This window comes from Pseudoliparis swirei, chromosome 23 (assembly GCF_029220125.1).
Source record: "Pseudoliparis swirei isolate HS2019 ecotype Mariana Trench chromosome 23, NWPU_hadal_v1, whole genome shotgun sequence".
In the NCBI taxonomy this organism is placed as follows: domain Eukaryota; kingdom Metazoa; phylum Chordata; class Actinopteri; order Perciformes; family Liparidae; genus Pseudoliparis; species Pseudoliparis swirei.
Window position 1 is genome coordinate 22,597,379 of NC_079410.1, and position 16,537 is coordinate 22,613,915.

The 16,537-nt window shown below is 51.2% G+C and overlaps 1 protein-coding gene across 6 annotated transcripts in view; it reads right to left on the minus strand.

Annotated features, from left to right (window-relative positions):
• Nucleotides 1–357: 357 nt before the first annotated feature.
• LOC130189300 (protein TANC2-like) overlaps nucleotides 358–16,537 on the minus strand; it is a 63,757-nt gene continuing 47,577 nt past the window's right edge. For 5 of the 6 annotated variants that reach the window (XM_056408086.1, XM_056408087.1, XM_056408085.1 and 2 more), the window contains 6 exons: nucleotides 16,221–16,396; nucleotides 6,575–6,707; nucleotides 6,137–6,228; nucleotides 5,919–6,053; nucleotides 5,741–5,841; nucleotides 358–3,286 (listed from right to left, as the gene is read on the minus strand). In XM_056408086.1, coding sequence (XP_056264061.1) covers nucleotides 1,489–3,286; nucleotides 5,741–5,841; nucleotides 5,919–6,053; nucleotides 6,137–6,228; nucleotides 6,575–6,707; nucleotides 16,221–16,396 — 2,435 coding nt within the window. In that variant the 3' untranslated portion in view covers nucleotides 358–1,488. The remainder of the gene's footprint in view (nucleotides 3,287–5,740; nucleotides 5,842–5,918; nucleotides 6,054–6,136; nucleotides 6,229–6,574; nucleotides 6,708–16,220; nucleotides 16,397–16,537) is intronic. The other variant, XR_008830742.1, reaches the window with a different exon arrangement.

Sequence of the window (16,537 nt, forward strand, 5' to 3'; positions counted from 1 at the left end):
TCAAAAGAAAGAGAAAAACATTGAAAACCAATCAGAACGTCGTTCTCCATCAGCTCCATCAATGACGTGAGTGTTTCTCCCCGACACGCTGACGGCTCATTGGCTGAAGGCCCTTCAGACCGGATTTGGGCCGGCGGTCGACGCACATCCGACTCCGTGTTCACGGCAGTGTAGAGCAGGACAGATGGACTTTACGTCCTATTGAAGACTAAACGGCTGAATACATGATAACATCTTGACACAGAGCGCTCCTCACACTCGGGGTAACTCTAGTGACGTGAGAACAGTTAAAGACATTCTTTACTTTCTTCTGTGGTTTTGAAAAGTCGCAGGAAAAAAAAGACACAAACTCCTAAAAACTCTTTAAATGTCAAGTATTGATTTTACTTCAACATCACCGAAACATACAGAGCAATGTCAGGCTGATCCCTGATTGGACGATCACTGGGGGGGGGGAGGGATCAAAGGTGAGCTGGCGTTTGAGTGGCAGACCGGAGGCGGATCAGTTGGGATCAAACACAAAAGGCCTTCAGAGAAAACACAAACTTAAATCAACCTGGCACAAAAATAAATGAATAAAACTTAAAAAGTAAATTATTTCCAGGATGTTTCTTGAAAAAAATGTAAACCTAAAACTGAGCAAAGCTGAAGTGACTTTGCATTTTCTCTCTCTTTCCATTTCTCTGTAAAAGAGCCTCAAAATAAACATATAAAATCCAAAAGGAATATACAGTGAGAGAAACAATATTTGTACAGCTTAATACAGATATATAACTTAAAAAAGATAAATATCACTTAGTTTTTGTGTTATATACAGCAAGCCAGTGCTTATTCGATGACAGCGTCCTTTGAGTTTCTCAAACTGTGGCTAGGGACCGGGTCACGACCACAAGCTGGTGGCACGACTTAAGACCTGGAACCCCGCGGTGACCATGTCCATGTGCTCAAACCTCAACCGTCAGATAAAACCTTCAGATAAAACCTTCAGATAAAGGCTTCAGATAAAACCTTCAGATAAAACCTTCAGATAAAGGCTTCAGATAAAACCTTCAGATAAAACCTTCAGATAAAAACCTTCAGATAAAAACCTTCAGATAAAACCTTCAGATAAAACCTTCCTTTAGGCGTCTGCAGCCGACCAAGAGGCCAGAGGTGGAGTTGCGTCCCTCTCGTCTATCTGACCGCTAATCTTCTGGTTTCCTCTTCGTTCCCTTATCCCCCTCTTCCTCGTTTCCTTTTTTCTTCTCTCTCGTTAACGGACCTTGTAACCAGCGATACGATCCTCCTCCAACGTGCATGTGTAACTTCTGCTTCCCCCAAACTCTTCTGAACACTAAAGCGGTCAAAGTGCCGACGTTGGCCGGTTGTGGAAGTGGAACCGATGCCCCGGGACGACCTTCAAGGAGCGCTGTGCTTCACATGACCTCTACGTGGTCCAAACTGGTTCACTTCCAGCGTAGATCCCTTCATGGACACGTGACCCTTCCTCTACACGTTGGACTCTACGAAGGGTCTCTTTGGTTTGACGGGAGAGGTCGGGCCCGTCTTCCTGTCAGAGCAGCTGACCGGCAGCGTTCTGGCCAGCTTCACATCCAGGTAGGAGGGGTTTTGACGGGCAACTGGCACCGAACCTTCGCCCTGAGGACAGCAGTCCGGCTGGTTGTTGTTGTGGGCGTTGTTGTTGCTGCGGTTGTGGTACGCGATGGAGGACGGCTGAGGGGGGCCGAAGCCTCCGTGATGGGCGGGGCTTTTGCTGGGCGAGGTGACAACGGTGTCCACCGAGGACACGGCCCAAGAGCGAGAAGGGCTGAGGCAGGACGCCGAGCTGGAGGGCGCCGGCTGCTGGTAGCCCCTCGCCGCCCTGTCGATGATGCCCATAAAAGGAGTGTTCCTCGATGACCGGCCGGCCTCTCCGGGATAAGTCCCGCCTCCGTCCATGTACGTTTCCGACTGGGGCGAGGAGATCAGAAAGAGGTCGTCGTGGTAGCCGGTGACCCCGCCCGCGGAGGCCAGATCTGAAGGTGCTTCCATGTGCTGGACTGAGGCGGACGCCCTGAATCTCGGGCCGTGATTGTCCGGCTGCCCGCCGGCGAGGCTGCCGCTGCTGCTGGAGAACCGGACGCTGATACTCTGAGAGTGGACGAGAGGCCTCGGGGGGAGAGCGGGGGAGGAGGTGTGGTGGGCATTGAGTGGTCGTTGTAGCACCCCCTGGTGGTGGTATTGGTAATCGTGCGATGGCGGAAGGCTATCGGGAGCCCCCATCGCCGCCTCCGTCACTTCCATGGGGTAGTAGGCGGCTTTGGATTGGTTGCGACTGAAGTGACGCGCCTGGCCAAACCGAGCCATCGCCGCCCTCTCCCCTCCGCCTTCTCTCCCGTAGGCAGATGCAAGTCTTGCCTGGCAAAAGTTAACGTCTACGTCATCCAGAGGATAGGACCCAGAGCCCAGACCAGCCTGGACCTGCAGGCCGGGCCTCACGTCCAAGGGGCTCGGGCAGACGCCTCCGCCCAGCTCGGCCAGCTCTTGTGGCAGTTGGCCAAACTTGGAGAAAGCAGAACTTCCCAACAGCATGCTGGAGTGGGACGAGGAACTGGGCTGACTGGTCCGGACCACCTGGACTTTGGCTGCTTGGAGCCGTTGGCCCTGAGCGGGGTTCTGCTGGTGGAAGGACCTCTGGTTGGACAGGTGGTGCTGCTGCGCCCCTTGGACCTGGTCCGGGTGGTGGTGGGCGGAGCCGGGCTGCGGATGGTAGTGCAGACCGACATTCCCTGACAGCGCGGGCATACTTTCGGACATTTGGCTGAGTCGCTGTGCCGGGATGAAGTGGTGGTAGGAGGTGGACTGGGGAGGAGGCGCAGGGTGACAGGGGGGGGAGGGGGAGGGGCCCGGGGGGTGACGATACAGGTGAGTGGGGGAGAGCGAGGATGAGGGCGGAACACCAGGGTGGCAGTGAGCGTCCAGACTCTGAACCACAGGTGCAGGCTGGAAGGAGGAGGGTTGAGGATGAGCATCTCTTTCCCTTTGACTCTCCTCTTCTTCCTCCTCCTCAACCTCTTCTTCCTCAGTAAGCCCCTCCCTGTCCTGCACCTGCAGACACCCTGAGTCTCTGCACCTGGCCTCGTTGATGGCCGCATGAGCTGGGTGTGATGAAGGAGGGGGGGAGTCCTGCTGTGGCGCGGCCTGCCGACACTCTTCCTCGACCCGGGCCAGCAGGCGCTGGATCTCCCGGTTGGACGGGCTCAGCCGGCCGGCCTCCACCAGGTCCTCCAGCGCCGCATGGAACTGTCTGCATGGTGGGAGACAGAAGCAAGACTTCAGACGACGACCGGGCAGTTCTGGGGACTCCCTGAGAACTACATGCCCTTTTCTGATCGCCCGACGAATAGGAACTGTAAAGTGGAGCCGCTTGAACATCCAGCAGGGAGTGAAGTAGCACGCTGACTACAAGCTGTCTTAGATAGTCGTACAACAACGAAGAAACAACTTCTTTACATGCAACACAAGGCAAATCGCCCTCATGAAAGTTCCTGCTGAAATGAAGGAGTTGACCTCTAGACTTCACCGTCGGTCCCTTTGTCTGCGTCTTCTTTCATTTCTTCGCTACGAGCTGTTTAGACGGGTTTTCAAAAAGGTCAAAGGTCAAGCTCACAGTCCCCTCACGTCCATCGCATTCTCGTGATATCTCAGAAACGCATTTCTTCAGACGTTGGCACCAACTTCAAGATGAACTCAAAGATCGACGGATATGGCGGTGACGTTTTTAACCCTGAGAGGACACGTTCATATTCTGTGGTTTTGTAGATTATCACAACTCGTCAGTTTCCTCAGAACGACGTGTTTTGTACGTGTTATATACGTGTTTTGTATTGTATTGTATTGTGTTTGTATTTTGTGTTTTGTGCGTGTTTTGTACATGTTTTGTACGCCTTTTGTACTAGTTTTGTATGTGTTTTGTACGTGTTTTGTACATGTTTTGTCTACGTTTATGCAGCGTTTTGTCGTGTTTTGTGCGTGTTTTGTACATGTTTTGTACGTGTTTTGTACGTGTTTTGTACGTGTTTTGTACATGTTTTGTACGTGTTTTGTACGTGTTTTGTACATGTTTTGTACGTGTTTTGTACATGTTTTGTGCGTGTTTTGTACATGTTTTGTACGCGTTTTGTACTAGTTTTGTACGTGTTTTGTACATGTTTTGTACTAGTTTTGTACGTGTTTTGTACGTGTTTTATATGTGTTTTGTACGTGTTTTATATGTGTTTTGTACGAGTTTTGGCCGTGGTTTGTGCGTGTTTTGTACGTGTTTTGTACATGTTTTGTACTAGTTTTGTACTAGTTTTGTACGTGTTTTATATGTGTTTTGTACGTGTTTTGTACGCGTTTTGTACGTGTTTTGTACATGTTTTGTACGTGTTTTGTACGTGTTTTGTACATGTTTTGTACGTGTTTTGTACATGTTTTGTACGTGATTTGTACGTGTTTTGTACATGTTTTGTGCGTGTTTTGTACGTGTTTTGTACATGTTTTGTACGTGTTTTATATGTGTTTTGTACGTGTTTTATACGTGTTTTGTACGAGTTTTGGCCGTGGTTTGTGCGTATTTTGTACATGTTTTGTACGTGTTTTGTACGTGTTTTGTACATGTTTTGTACGCGTTTTGTACGCGTTTTGTACGCGTTTTGTACGTGTTTTATATGTGTTTTGTACGCGTTTTGTACGTGTTTTGTACGTGTTTTGTACGTGTTTTATATGTGTTTTATATGTGTTTTGTACGAGTTTTGGCCGTGGTTTGTGCGTGTTTTGTACGTGTTTTATATGTGTTTTGTACGTGTTTTATATGTGTTTTGTACGTGTTTTGTACGAGTTTTGGCCGTAGTTTGTGCGTGTTTTGTACGTGTTTTGTACGTGTTTTGTACTAGTTTTGTACGTGTTTTGTACGTGTTTTGTACATGTTTTGTACGTGTTTTGTACGTGTTTTGTACATGTTTTGTACGTGTTTTGTACATGTTTTGTACGTGTTTTGTACGTGTTTTGTACATGTTTTGTCGTGGTTTGTGCGTGTTTTGTACATGTTTTGTCGTGGTTTGTCACGTGTTTATATGTGTTTGTCGTATCCGTTTTATCGTGTTTTATCGTGTTTTATCGTGTTTTATACGAGTTTTGCGTGTTTGTCGTTTTGTACGCGTTTTGTACGCGTTTTGTACGCGTTTTGTACGCGTTTTGTACGTGTTTTATATGTGTTTTGTACGCGTTTTGTACGTGTTTTATATGTGTTTTATGCAGCGTTTTATGCAGCGTTTGTGCAGCGTTTGTACGCGTTTTGTACGTGTTTTATATGTGTTTTGTACGCGTTTTGTACGTGTTTTATATGTGTTTTGTACGTGTTTTATATGTGTTTTGTACGAGTTTTGGCCGTGGTTTGTGCGTGTTTTGTACGTGTTTGTGTGCTGGCAGAGCGTTCAATGTGTGCGATCCCACGGTAGATCTTGGAAGTTGGGAACATTCAGACAAAAGGAGAGCAGTTCATGATCTGGCCATGGTTGGTTTGGCTTTATGTTGCTATGGTTTGTGGTGGGTAAAATGTTTCAAATTGTGTGCTTCCGCAACATATATACATAGGGTGTATTAAGTATCTTGTGGCGTCTCACCAGCAGTCAGATAGGAGAAACAAGTTTATACGCATCAGGTTAAGAGATCAGTCAGAATGGACCAAGAAGGAAGAAATCCAGCCACAGCAGGTTACCTGCGTCCACGTTTGGCGCGGGCTCGGGCGTAAAAGGCTTCGTAGGATTTGACCTTCAGCTCGAGCGCCTTGGTGGCAAACTCCTCCGCCAGGCCAAAGTCCTACAAGGAGAGAGAAGATGATGAGGAGGTGGGGTCCTTGTGATGAAGCATCTCCACAGAGACAGGAATTGACTCACGTTCATCTTGCGGTGGCAGCGAGACAAGTTGAGCAGCACGCACACCCTCAGCTGCCGGGACGCCTTCAGCCCGTCGCCCGGGAACTTCTGGAGAGCCGACTGGTAGGAGTGAGCCGCCTCCCTCACCTTACCTTGCTACTCACACACACACACACACAGGATACGGACATCAGACACGTGTGTGTGTGTGAGATGACTTGTGAGCCTGTGTGCGTTACCTTGTACAGTCTGTCTCCCTCTTGGATCAGTTTACTGAGCAGAACCATTAAGATGTCTGGTTTAGAGGTCGCCATGGCCCAGGTCGCTGGTCCTACACACACACAGGGACACACACACACAGGAACACACACACAGGGAGACACACACACAGGGACACACACACACAGGGAGACACACACAGGGAGACACACACACACAGGGAGACACACACACACAGGGAGACACACACACAGGGACACACACACACAGGGAGACACACACACACAGGGACACACACACACAGGAACACACACACACACAGGGACACACACAGGGGGAGACACACACACACACACACAGACACACACACACCCATCAGTGTCCCCATTGTGCATCGCCCCCCCCTGTGGTTGTGGGGTCCGTTCCTCCAGAGACAACATGGCTGACGGTGTTTCTACCGATCTCGGCTCCCTTCTTGAGCAGCGCGATGACGGCCGACGTGTTCCTGCAGCCGACGGCCCGGTCCAGAGGACGCATGCCGCTGCAGTCCACGTGCTCCACCGACGCACCGTGGTCCACCAGCAGCTGCACCTAGGGGGGAGGACACAGGAAGGAGAGGACACACGGGAAGGAGAGGACACACGGGAAGGAGAGGACACGGGAAGGAGAGGACACACGGGAAGGAGAGGACACAGGAAGGAGAGGACATATGGGAAGGAGAGGACACACGGGAAGGAGAGGACACACGGGAAGGAGAGGACACACGGGAAGGAGAGGACACAGGAAGGAGAGGACATATGGGAAGGAGAGGATACACGGGAAGGAGAGGACACACGGGAAGGAGAGGACACACGGGAAGGAGAGGACACGGGAAGGAGAGGACACACAGGAAGGAGAGGACACACGGGAAGGAGAGGACACACGGGAAGGAGAGGACACAAAGGAAGGAGAGGACACACAGGAAGGAGGACACAAAAGGAGAGGACACACGGAAGGAGGACACAAAGAAAGGAGAGGACACGGAAGGAGGACAGGAAGGAGAGGACACACGGAAGGAGAGGACACAAAGGAAGAAGAGGACACAGGAAGGAGAGGACACACGGGAAGGAGAGGACACAGGAAGGAGAGGACACACGGGAAGGAGAGGACACACGGGAAGGAGAGGACACACGGGAAGGAGAGGACACACGGGAAGGAGAGGACACGGGAAGGAGAGGACACACGGGAAGGAGAGGACACAGAAAGGAGAGGACACACGGGAAGGAGAGGACACGGGAAGGAGAGGACACACGGGAAGGAGAGGACACAAAGGAAGGAGAGGACACACGGGAAGGAGAGGACACAAAGAAAGGAGAGGACACACGGGAAGGAGAGGACACACGGGAAGGAGAGGACACAAAGGAAGGAGAGGACACACGGGAAGGAGAGGACACGGGAAGGAGAGGACACACGGGAAGGAGAGGACACAAAGGAAGGAGAGGACACACGGGAAGGAGAGGACACAAAGGAAGGAGAGGACACACGGGAAGGAGAGGACACAAAGGAAGGAGAGGACACAAAGGAAGGAGAGGACACACGGGAAGGAGAGGACACACGGGAAGGAGAGGACACACGGGAAGGAGAGGACACAAAGGAAGGAGAGGACACAAAGGAAGAAGAGGACACAGGAAGGAGAGGACACACGGGAAGGAGAGGATACAAGGGAAGGAGAGGACACACGGGAAGGAGAGGACACAAAGGAAGGAGGACACACGGGAAGGAGAGGACACACGGGAAGGAGAGGACACAAGGGAAGGAGAGGACACAAAGGAAGGAGGACACACGGGAAGGAGAGGACACACGGGAAGGAGAGGACACAGGAAGGAGAGGACACACGGGAAGGAGAGGATACACGGGAAGGAGAGGACACAAGGGAAGGAGAGGACACAAAGGAAGAAGAGGACACACGGGAAGGAGAGGATACAAGGGAAGGAGAGGACACACGGGAAGGAGAGGACACAAAGGAAGGAGAGGACACAAGGGAAGGAGAGGACACACGGGAAGGAGAGGACACACGGGAAGGAGAGGACACGGGAAGGAGAGGACACACGGGAAGGAGAGGACACACGGGAAGGAGAGGACACGGGAAGGAGAGGACACAGGAAGGAGAGGACACACGGGAAGGAGAGGACACACGGGATGGAGAGGACACAAAGGAAGGAGAGGACACACGGGAAGGAGAGGACACAAAGAAAGGAGAGGACACACGGGAAGGAGAGGACACGGGAAGGAGAGGACACACGGAAGGAGAGGACACAAGGAAGGAGAGGACACAGGAAGGAGAGGACACAGAAGGAGAGGACACAGGAAGGAGAGGACACAAGGAAGGAGAGGACACAGGAAGGAGAGGACACAGGAAGGAGAGGACACAGGAAGGAGAGGACACACGGAAGGAGAGGACACGGGAAGGAGAGGACACAGGAAGGAGAGGACACAAAGGAAGGAGAGGACACAGGAAGGAGAGGACACAAAGGAAGGAGAGGACACACGGAAGGAGAGGACACGGGAAGAAGAGGACACAGGAAGGAGAGGACACACGGGAAGGAGAGGACACAAAGGAAGGAGAGGACACAAAGGAAGGAGAGGACACACGGGAAGGAGAGGACACAAAGGAAGGAGAGGACACACGGGAAGGAGAGGACACACGGGAAGGAGAGGACACACGGGAAGGAGAGGACACAAAGGAAGGAGAGGACACACGGGAAGGAGAGGACACAAAGAAAGGAGAGGACACACGGGAAGGAGGACACAGGAAAGAGAAGACACACGGGAAGGAGAGGACACAAAGGAAGGAGAGGACAACCGGGAAAGAAAAGACACACAGGAAGGAGAGGACACAGGAAGGAGAGGACACAAAGGAGAGGACAGGAAGGAGAGGACACACAGGAAGGAGGACCTACAGGAAGGAGAGGACACAAGGAAGGAGAGGACACAGGAAGGAGAGGACACAGGAAGGAGAGGACACACGGGAAGGAGAGGACACAAAGGAAGGAGAGGACACAGGAAGGAGAGGACACACGGGAAGGAGAGGACACAAGGAAGGAGAGGACACAAGGAAGGAGAGGACACACGGAAGGAGAGGACACAAGGAAGGAGAGGACACAAGGAAGGAGAGGACACACGGAAGGAGAGGACACAAGGAAGGAGAGGACACACGGGAAGGAGAGGACACAAGGAAGGAGAGGACACAAGGGAAGGAGAGGACACAAGGAAGGAGAGGACACAGGAAGGAGAGGACACAAAGGAAGGAGAGGACACAGGAAGGAGAGGACACAAGGAAGGAGAGGACACAGGAAGGAGAGGACACACGGGAAGGAGAGGACACAAGGAAGGAGAGGACACACAGGGAAGGAGAGGACACAGGGAAGGAGAGGACACAAGGAAGGAGAGGACACACGGGAAGGAGAGGACACAAGGAAGGAGAGGACACAGGAAGGAGAGGACACAAAGGAAGGAGAGGACACAAGGGAAGGAGAGGACACACGGGAAGGAGAGGACACACGGGAAGGAGAGGACACAAAGGAAGGAGAGGACACATGGGAAGGAGAGGACACAAAGGAAGGAGAGGACACACGGGAAGGAGAGGACACACGGGAAGGAGAGGACACAAAGGAAGGAGAGGACACACGGGAAGGAGAGGACACACGGGAAGGAGAGGACACAAAGGAAGGAGAGGACACACGGGAAGGAGAGGACACAAGGGAAGGAGAGGACACAAGGGAAGGAGAGGACACACGGGAAGGAGAGGACACACGGGAAGGAGAGGACACAAAGGAAGGAGAGGACACATGGGAAGGAGAGGACACAAAGGAAGGAGAGGACACACGGGAAGGAGAGGACACAAAGGAAGGAGAGGACACAAAGGAAGGAGAGGACACACGGGAAGGAGAGGACACAAAGGAAGGAGAGGACACAAAGGAAGGAGAGGACACAAAGGAAGGAGAGGACACACGGGAAGGAGAGGACACAAAGGAAGGAGAGGACACACGGGAAGGAGAGGACACAAAGGAAGGAGAGGACACAAAGGAAGGAGAGGACACACGGGAAGGAGAGGACACAAAGGAAGGAGAGGACACAAGGAAGGAGAGGACACAGGAAGGAGAGGACACAGGAAGGAGAGGACACAAAGGAAGGAGAGGACACGGGAAGGAGAGGACACACGGAAGGAGAGGACACAAGGGAAGGAGAGGACACAAAGGAAGGAGGACACACGGGAAGGAGAGGACACACGGGAAGGAGAGGACACACGGGAAGGAGAGGACACAGGAAGGAGAGGATACACGGGAAGGAGAGGACACAAGGGAAGGAGAGGACACAAGGGAAGGAGAGGACACAAAGGAAGAAGAGGACACAGGAAGGAGAGGACACACGGGAAGGAGAGGATACAAGGGAAGGAGAGGACACACGGGAAGGAGAGGACACAGGAAGGAGAGGACACACGGGAAGGAGAGGACACAGGAAGGAGAGGACACAAGGGAAGGAGAGGACACAAGGAAGGAGAGGACACACGGGAAGGAGAGGACACACGGGAAGGAGAGGACACGCGGGAAGGAGAGGATACGCGGGAAGGAGAGGACACAAGGGAAGGAGAGGACACAAGGGAAGGAGAGGACACACGGGAAGGAGAGGACACAAAGGAAGGAGAGGACACACGGGAAGGAGAGGACACAAGGGAAGGAGAGGACACACGGGAAGGAGAGGATACACGGGAAGGAGAGGACACACGGGAAGGAGAGGACACAAAGGAAGGAGAGGACACACGGGAAGGAGAGGACACACGGGAAGGAGAGGACACAGGAAGGAGAGGACACACGGGAAGGAGAGGACACACGGAAAGGAGAGGACACACGGGAAGGAGGACACAAAGGAAGGAGAGGACACACGGGAAGGAGAGGACACACGGGAAGGAGAGGACACAAAGGAAGGAGAGGACACACGGAAAGGAGAGGACACACGGGAAGGAGAGGACACAAAGGAAGGAGAGGACACAAAGGAAGGAGAGGACACACGGGAAGGAGAGGACACAAAGGAAGGAAACGTTTGTTCAAGTGCTCAGCCTCCTTCTCTAAAACAATCAGCTTTTTGTTTTGCCACAGTCAATAAATACGACCGTAAAATGAGACTTAGAAGCTGAAACTGACACGGCAATCATTTTGTGATGCCTTTCCGCCGTCACCTCCATCTGCTCCTCCTCCTCCTGTCACTCATCATCACCTCACCTCACATCATGCTCCATCATCCTCACATCATCATGCTCATCATCATCATGGTCATCCACCTCTCATCATCGTCTGTGGCATCATCATCATCATCCTCCTGGCATCATCCACATCATGCTCATCCTCATCATCATCATCCATCATCATCATCATCATCCTGGATCATGGCACATCATCATCATCATCATCATCATCATGATCATCACCGTCATCATGTCATCATCATCACCTCCTCTCCATCATCATCATCATCATGTCGCATCCTCATCATCATCATCATGCTCCATCATCATCATCGTCGTCATCATGCTGTCATCATCATCTGCATCATCACATCCTCAGTCATCATCATCATCCTCCTCCTCATCATGTGCATCATCCTCCTCATCATCCATCCTCATCATCCTCCTGCTCCACCTCCTCCATCTGCTCCACCTCCACCTCCTCCTGCTCCACCTCCACCTCCTCCTGCTCCACCTCTCCTCCTGCTCCACCTCCTCCTGCTCCTCCTCCTCCTGCTCCACCTCCTCCTGCTCCACCTCCTCCTGCTCCATGCGAAGGAGTTCAAGTATCTGGGGTCTTGATCAGAGTGAGGGGAAGATGGAGGCGCTGAGCCCAAAGGAGACGCTGTCAATGTACGAGTCTGTCTACGTTCAGACCACCAACCCTAGGACCCGAGGGTAAGGAGATGAGGTTCCTATAGGAGCCTTAGAGATAGAGTAAGGAGATGAGGTTCCTCTAGGAGCCTTAGAGATAGAGTAAGGAGATGAGGTTCCTCTGGGAGCCTTAGAGATAGAGTAATGAGATGAGGTTCCTCTAGAAGCCTTAGAGATAGGGTAAGGAGATGAGGTTCCTCTAGGAGCCTTAGAGATAGAGGAAGGAGATGAGGTTCCTCTAGGAGCCTTAGAGATAGAGTAAGGAGATGAGGTTCCTCTGTAGGGGCCTTAGAGATAGAGTAAGGAGATGAGGTTCCTCTAGGAGCCTTAGAGATAGAGTAGGGAGATGAGGTTCCTATAGGAGCCTTAGAGATAGAGGAAGGAGATGAGGTTCCTCTAGGAGCCTTAGAGATAGAGGAAGGAGATGAGGTTCCTCTGTAGGAGCCTTAGAGATAGAGGAAGGAGATGAGGTTCCTCTAGGAGCCTTAGAGATAGAGGAAGGAGATGAGGTTCCTCTAGGAGCCTTAGAGATAGAGTAAGGAGATGAGGTTCCTCTGTAGGGGCCTTAGAGATAGAGTAAGGAGATGAGGTTCCTCTAGGAGCCTTAGAGATAGAGGAAGGAGATGAGGTTCCTCTGTAGGAGCCTTAGAGATAGAGTAAGGAGATGAGGTTCCTCTAGGAGCCTTAGAGATAGAGTAAGGAGATGAGGTTCCTCTGGGAGCCTTAGAGATAGAGTAATGAGATGAGGTTCCTCTAGGAGCCTTAGAGATAGGGTAAGGAGATGAGGTTCCTCTAGGAGCCTTAGAGATAGAGGAAGGAGATGAGGTTCCTCTAGGAGCCTTAGAGATAGAGTAAGGAGATGAGGTTCCTCTGTAGGGGCCTTAGAGATAGAGTAAGGAGATGAGGTTCCTCTGTAGGGGCCTTAGAGATAGAGTAAGGAGATGAGGTTCCTCTAGGAGCCTTAGAGATAGAGTAAGGAGATGAGGTCCCTCTAGAAGCCTTAGAGATAGAGTAAGGAGATGAGGTTCCTATAGGAGCTTTAGAGATAGAGGAAGGAGATGAGGTTCCTCTAGGAGCCTTAGAGATAGAGGAAGGAGATGAGGTTCCTCTGTAGGAGCCTTAGAGATAGAGTAAGGAGATGAGGTTCCTCTAGGAGCCTTAGAGATAGAGTAAGGAGATGAGGTTCCTCTAGGAGCCTTAGAGATAGAGTAATGAGATGAGGTTCCTCTAGGAGCCTTAGAGATAGGGTAAGGAGATGAGGTTCCTCTAGGAGCCTTAGAGATAGAGGAAGGAGATGAGGTTCCTCTAGGAGCCTTAGAGATAGAGTAAGGAGATGAGGTTCCTCTGTAGGGGCCTTAGAGATAGAGTAAGGAGATGAGGTTCCTCTAGGAGCCTTAGAGATAGAATAAGGAGATGAGGTTCCTCTGGGAGCCTTAGAGATAGAGTAATGAGATGAGGTTCCTCTAGGAGCCTTAGAGATAGGGTAAGGAGATGAGGTTCCTCTAGGAGCCTTAGAGATAGAGTAAGGAGATGAGGTTCCTCTAGGAGCCTTAGAGATAGAGTAAGGAGATGAGGTCCCTCTAGAAGCCTTAGAGATAGAGTAAGGAGATGAGGTTCCTCTCTAGGAGCCTTAGAGATAGAGGAAGGAGATGAGGTTCCTCTAGGAGCCTTAGAGATAGAGGAAGGAGATGAGGTCCCTCTGTAGGAGCCTTAGAGATAGAGTAAGGAGATGAGGTTCCTCTAGGAGCCTTAGAGATAGAATAAGGAGATGAGGTTCCTCTAGGAGCCTTAGAGATAGAGTAAGGAGATGAGGTTCCTCTAGGAGCTTTAGAGATAGAGGAAGGAGATGAGGTTCCTCTAGGAGCCTTAGAGATAGAGTAAGGAGATGAGGTCCCTCTAGGAGCCTTAGAGATAGAGTAAGGAGATGAGGTTCCTCTGTAGGAGCCTTAGAGATAGAGGAAGGAGATGAGGTTCCTCTAGGAGCCTTAGAGATAGAGTAAGGAGATGAGGTTCCTCTGTAGGAGCCTTAGAGATAGAGGAAGGAGATGAGGTTCCTCTAGGAGCCTTAGAGATAGAGTAAGGAGATGAGGTTCCTCTGTAGGGGCCTTAGAGATAGAGTAATGAGATGAGGTTCCTCTAGGAGCCTTAGAGATAGAGTAAGGAGATGAGGTTCCTCTAGGAGCCTTAGAGATAGAGTAAGGAGATGAGGTTCCTCTGTAGGGGCCTTAGAGATAGAGTAATGAGATGAGGTTCCTCTAGGAGCCTTAGAGATAGAGTTAGGAGATGAGGTTCCTCTGTAGGGGCCTTAGAGATAGAGGAAGGAGATGAGGTTCCTCTAGGAGCCTTAGAGATAGAGTAAGGAGATGAGGTTCCTCTAGGAGCCTTAGAGATAGAGGAAGGAGCTCAGACATCAGGAGGGCCCTCGGAGTTGAGCCTCTACTCCTTCGTGTCTAAAGGAGTCCGCTGAGGTGGTTCTGGTCTCCTGGACCCTTTAGAGGTTTTCCAGGCCCGTCCAATGGGAGGAGACCCGGGGAAGACCAGGACCCACTGAGGGATCACATCTCCCAGCTGGCTGAAGGCCTCTGGACCCCCCAGAATGAGCTGGAACATGTTTCGGGTGAGAGGAAGTCTGGGTCTGCTGCCTGAGACTAAGCGGATGACAATGGATGGATGGATGGATGGATGGATGGATTTCCGTGATCACTCATCCCCAGAAATAAACATGTTGAATACACACCGTAACGCGTACGACGCAGCTTTTAAACTAAAGGCCATCGGCCTGGCTTTTGGAAAAGGAAACTGAGCTCTGATGGAGACGCAACAGGGAGAACCTGCAAGATGCAAGAAGTGTTTTGTGCGTGTTTTGTGCATCTCTTTGTGAAGAACGTACAACCGGTCCGTAACATTCAGATGAAGACATGTCGTCACATGAGTCCTTGTGGACGCGAGTGCAGCTTGTTCTTTGTTCTACGTTTGGAGATCACAACCACCGCAGACACACGGCAAATCATTGATGTATAAACTGAATAAAAGGGGACCCCAAATAGAGCCCTGGGGTACTCCCAGGGTAGATCTTTGAGTAGATGATGCAACATCGCCCACCCTGACACACGGGGTTCTTCCTCAGCAAGCCAAGAGACGGGAGAAGTTAAAACTTGAAAGTTAGCTACGTAAAGCTCGCGGCGGCTTGTTTAAGATTTTACACGACTGTATTTCAAATTCTTCTCTTAACGTACAAAGCCTTGATTGGTGATGCACCATCATATCTTAAGGAGCTTGTAATACCATATTGCCCCACTAGAGAGCTACGCTCACTAAATGCGGGACTACTTGTAGTTCCTAGAGTCTTAAAAAGTAGAATGGGAGCCAGAGCCTTTAGTTATCAAGCTCCTCTTTTATGGAACCAGCTTCCAATTTCAGTCCGGGAGGCAGACACAGTCACCTCGTTTAAGAGTAGACTTAAGACCTTCCTCTTTGACAGAGCTTATAGTTAGGGCTGAATCAGGTTTGCCCTGGTCCAGCCCCTTGATATGCTGCTATAGGCTTATAGCTGCCAGGGGACGTTTAGGATTCACTGAGTACCTATCTCCTCTTTTCTCTCCTTAAGGATGAATTTTCATCTCTCAATCACACGTTACTAACTCTGCTTTCTCCCCGGAGTCCTTGTGACTTCACGTCTCATGGGGTCATCGGACCCTATGAGACGGCATAGATCCTATCTGCCTGATGGATCGTCTGGGTCGTGGAATTCCTGCTCATGACTACGCCACTGTCCTGTTGAGACTCCGCCCACTCCTCCTCCCCACCGCCATCTGCCTGATGGATCGTGGAGGTCTCCATCGTGGAATATGCCTACTATGAACTATTCATACACTCTGTCACATTCATTGAATGTATTTTAACTGAAGGGTTATTTGGGAGTTTTTCCTGATCCGATGTGAGGTCAAAGGTCAGGGGTGTCTATGTGTACAGATTGTAAAGCACTCTGAGACAAATTTGTAATTTGTGAAATTGGGCTATACAAATAAACTGAATTGAATTGTATTTATTTATGCGGCGTATAAAGGTGCGGTTTATAGCGAAGAAGAATGAGAAGAGAAGAACGAGAAGAGAGCGCCCATTTAGCTTTGGATAGAGACCATCACCAGTTCTACAATGTGGGAGATACGACCACCGCATCCGGTACTCACCACTTCGGGGTCACCGCGGAACGCCGCCAGGTCCAGCGGCGTCCGCCCGCTGCGGTCCACGTGGGTGGTGGCGGCGCCGCGCTCCACCAGCTCTCGGGCCGCCGGCAGCTGGCCCTTCAGACACGCCCAGCTCAGGGGCGTCAAGCCTTCCCGGTCAGCCTGGTCGAGAGAGGCTCCTGGAGACGGAGAGAGAGAGGGATGACTCTCGGTGTACCCGGCCTCGACACAATGGATACCGCCCAGAGAGTCAGGGAGCCCCCATAGCGGGGCCCCATGGATAAATGCAATGCGCCACTGCATTGATAGTGGCCCTTTGA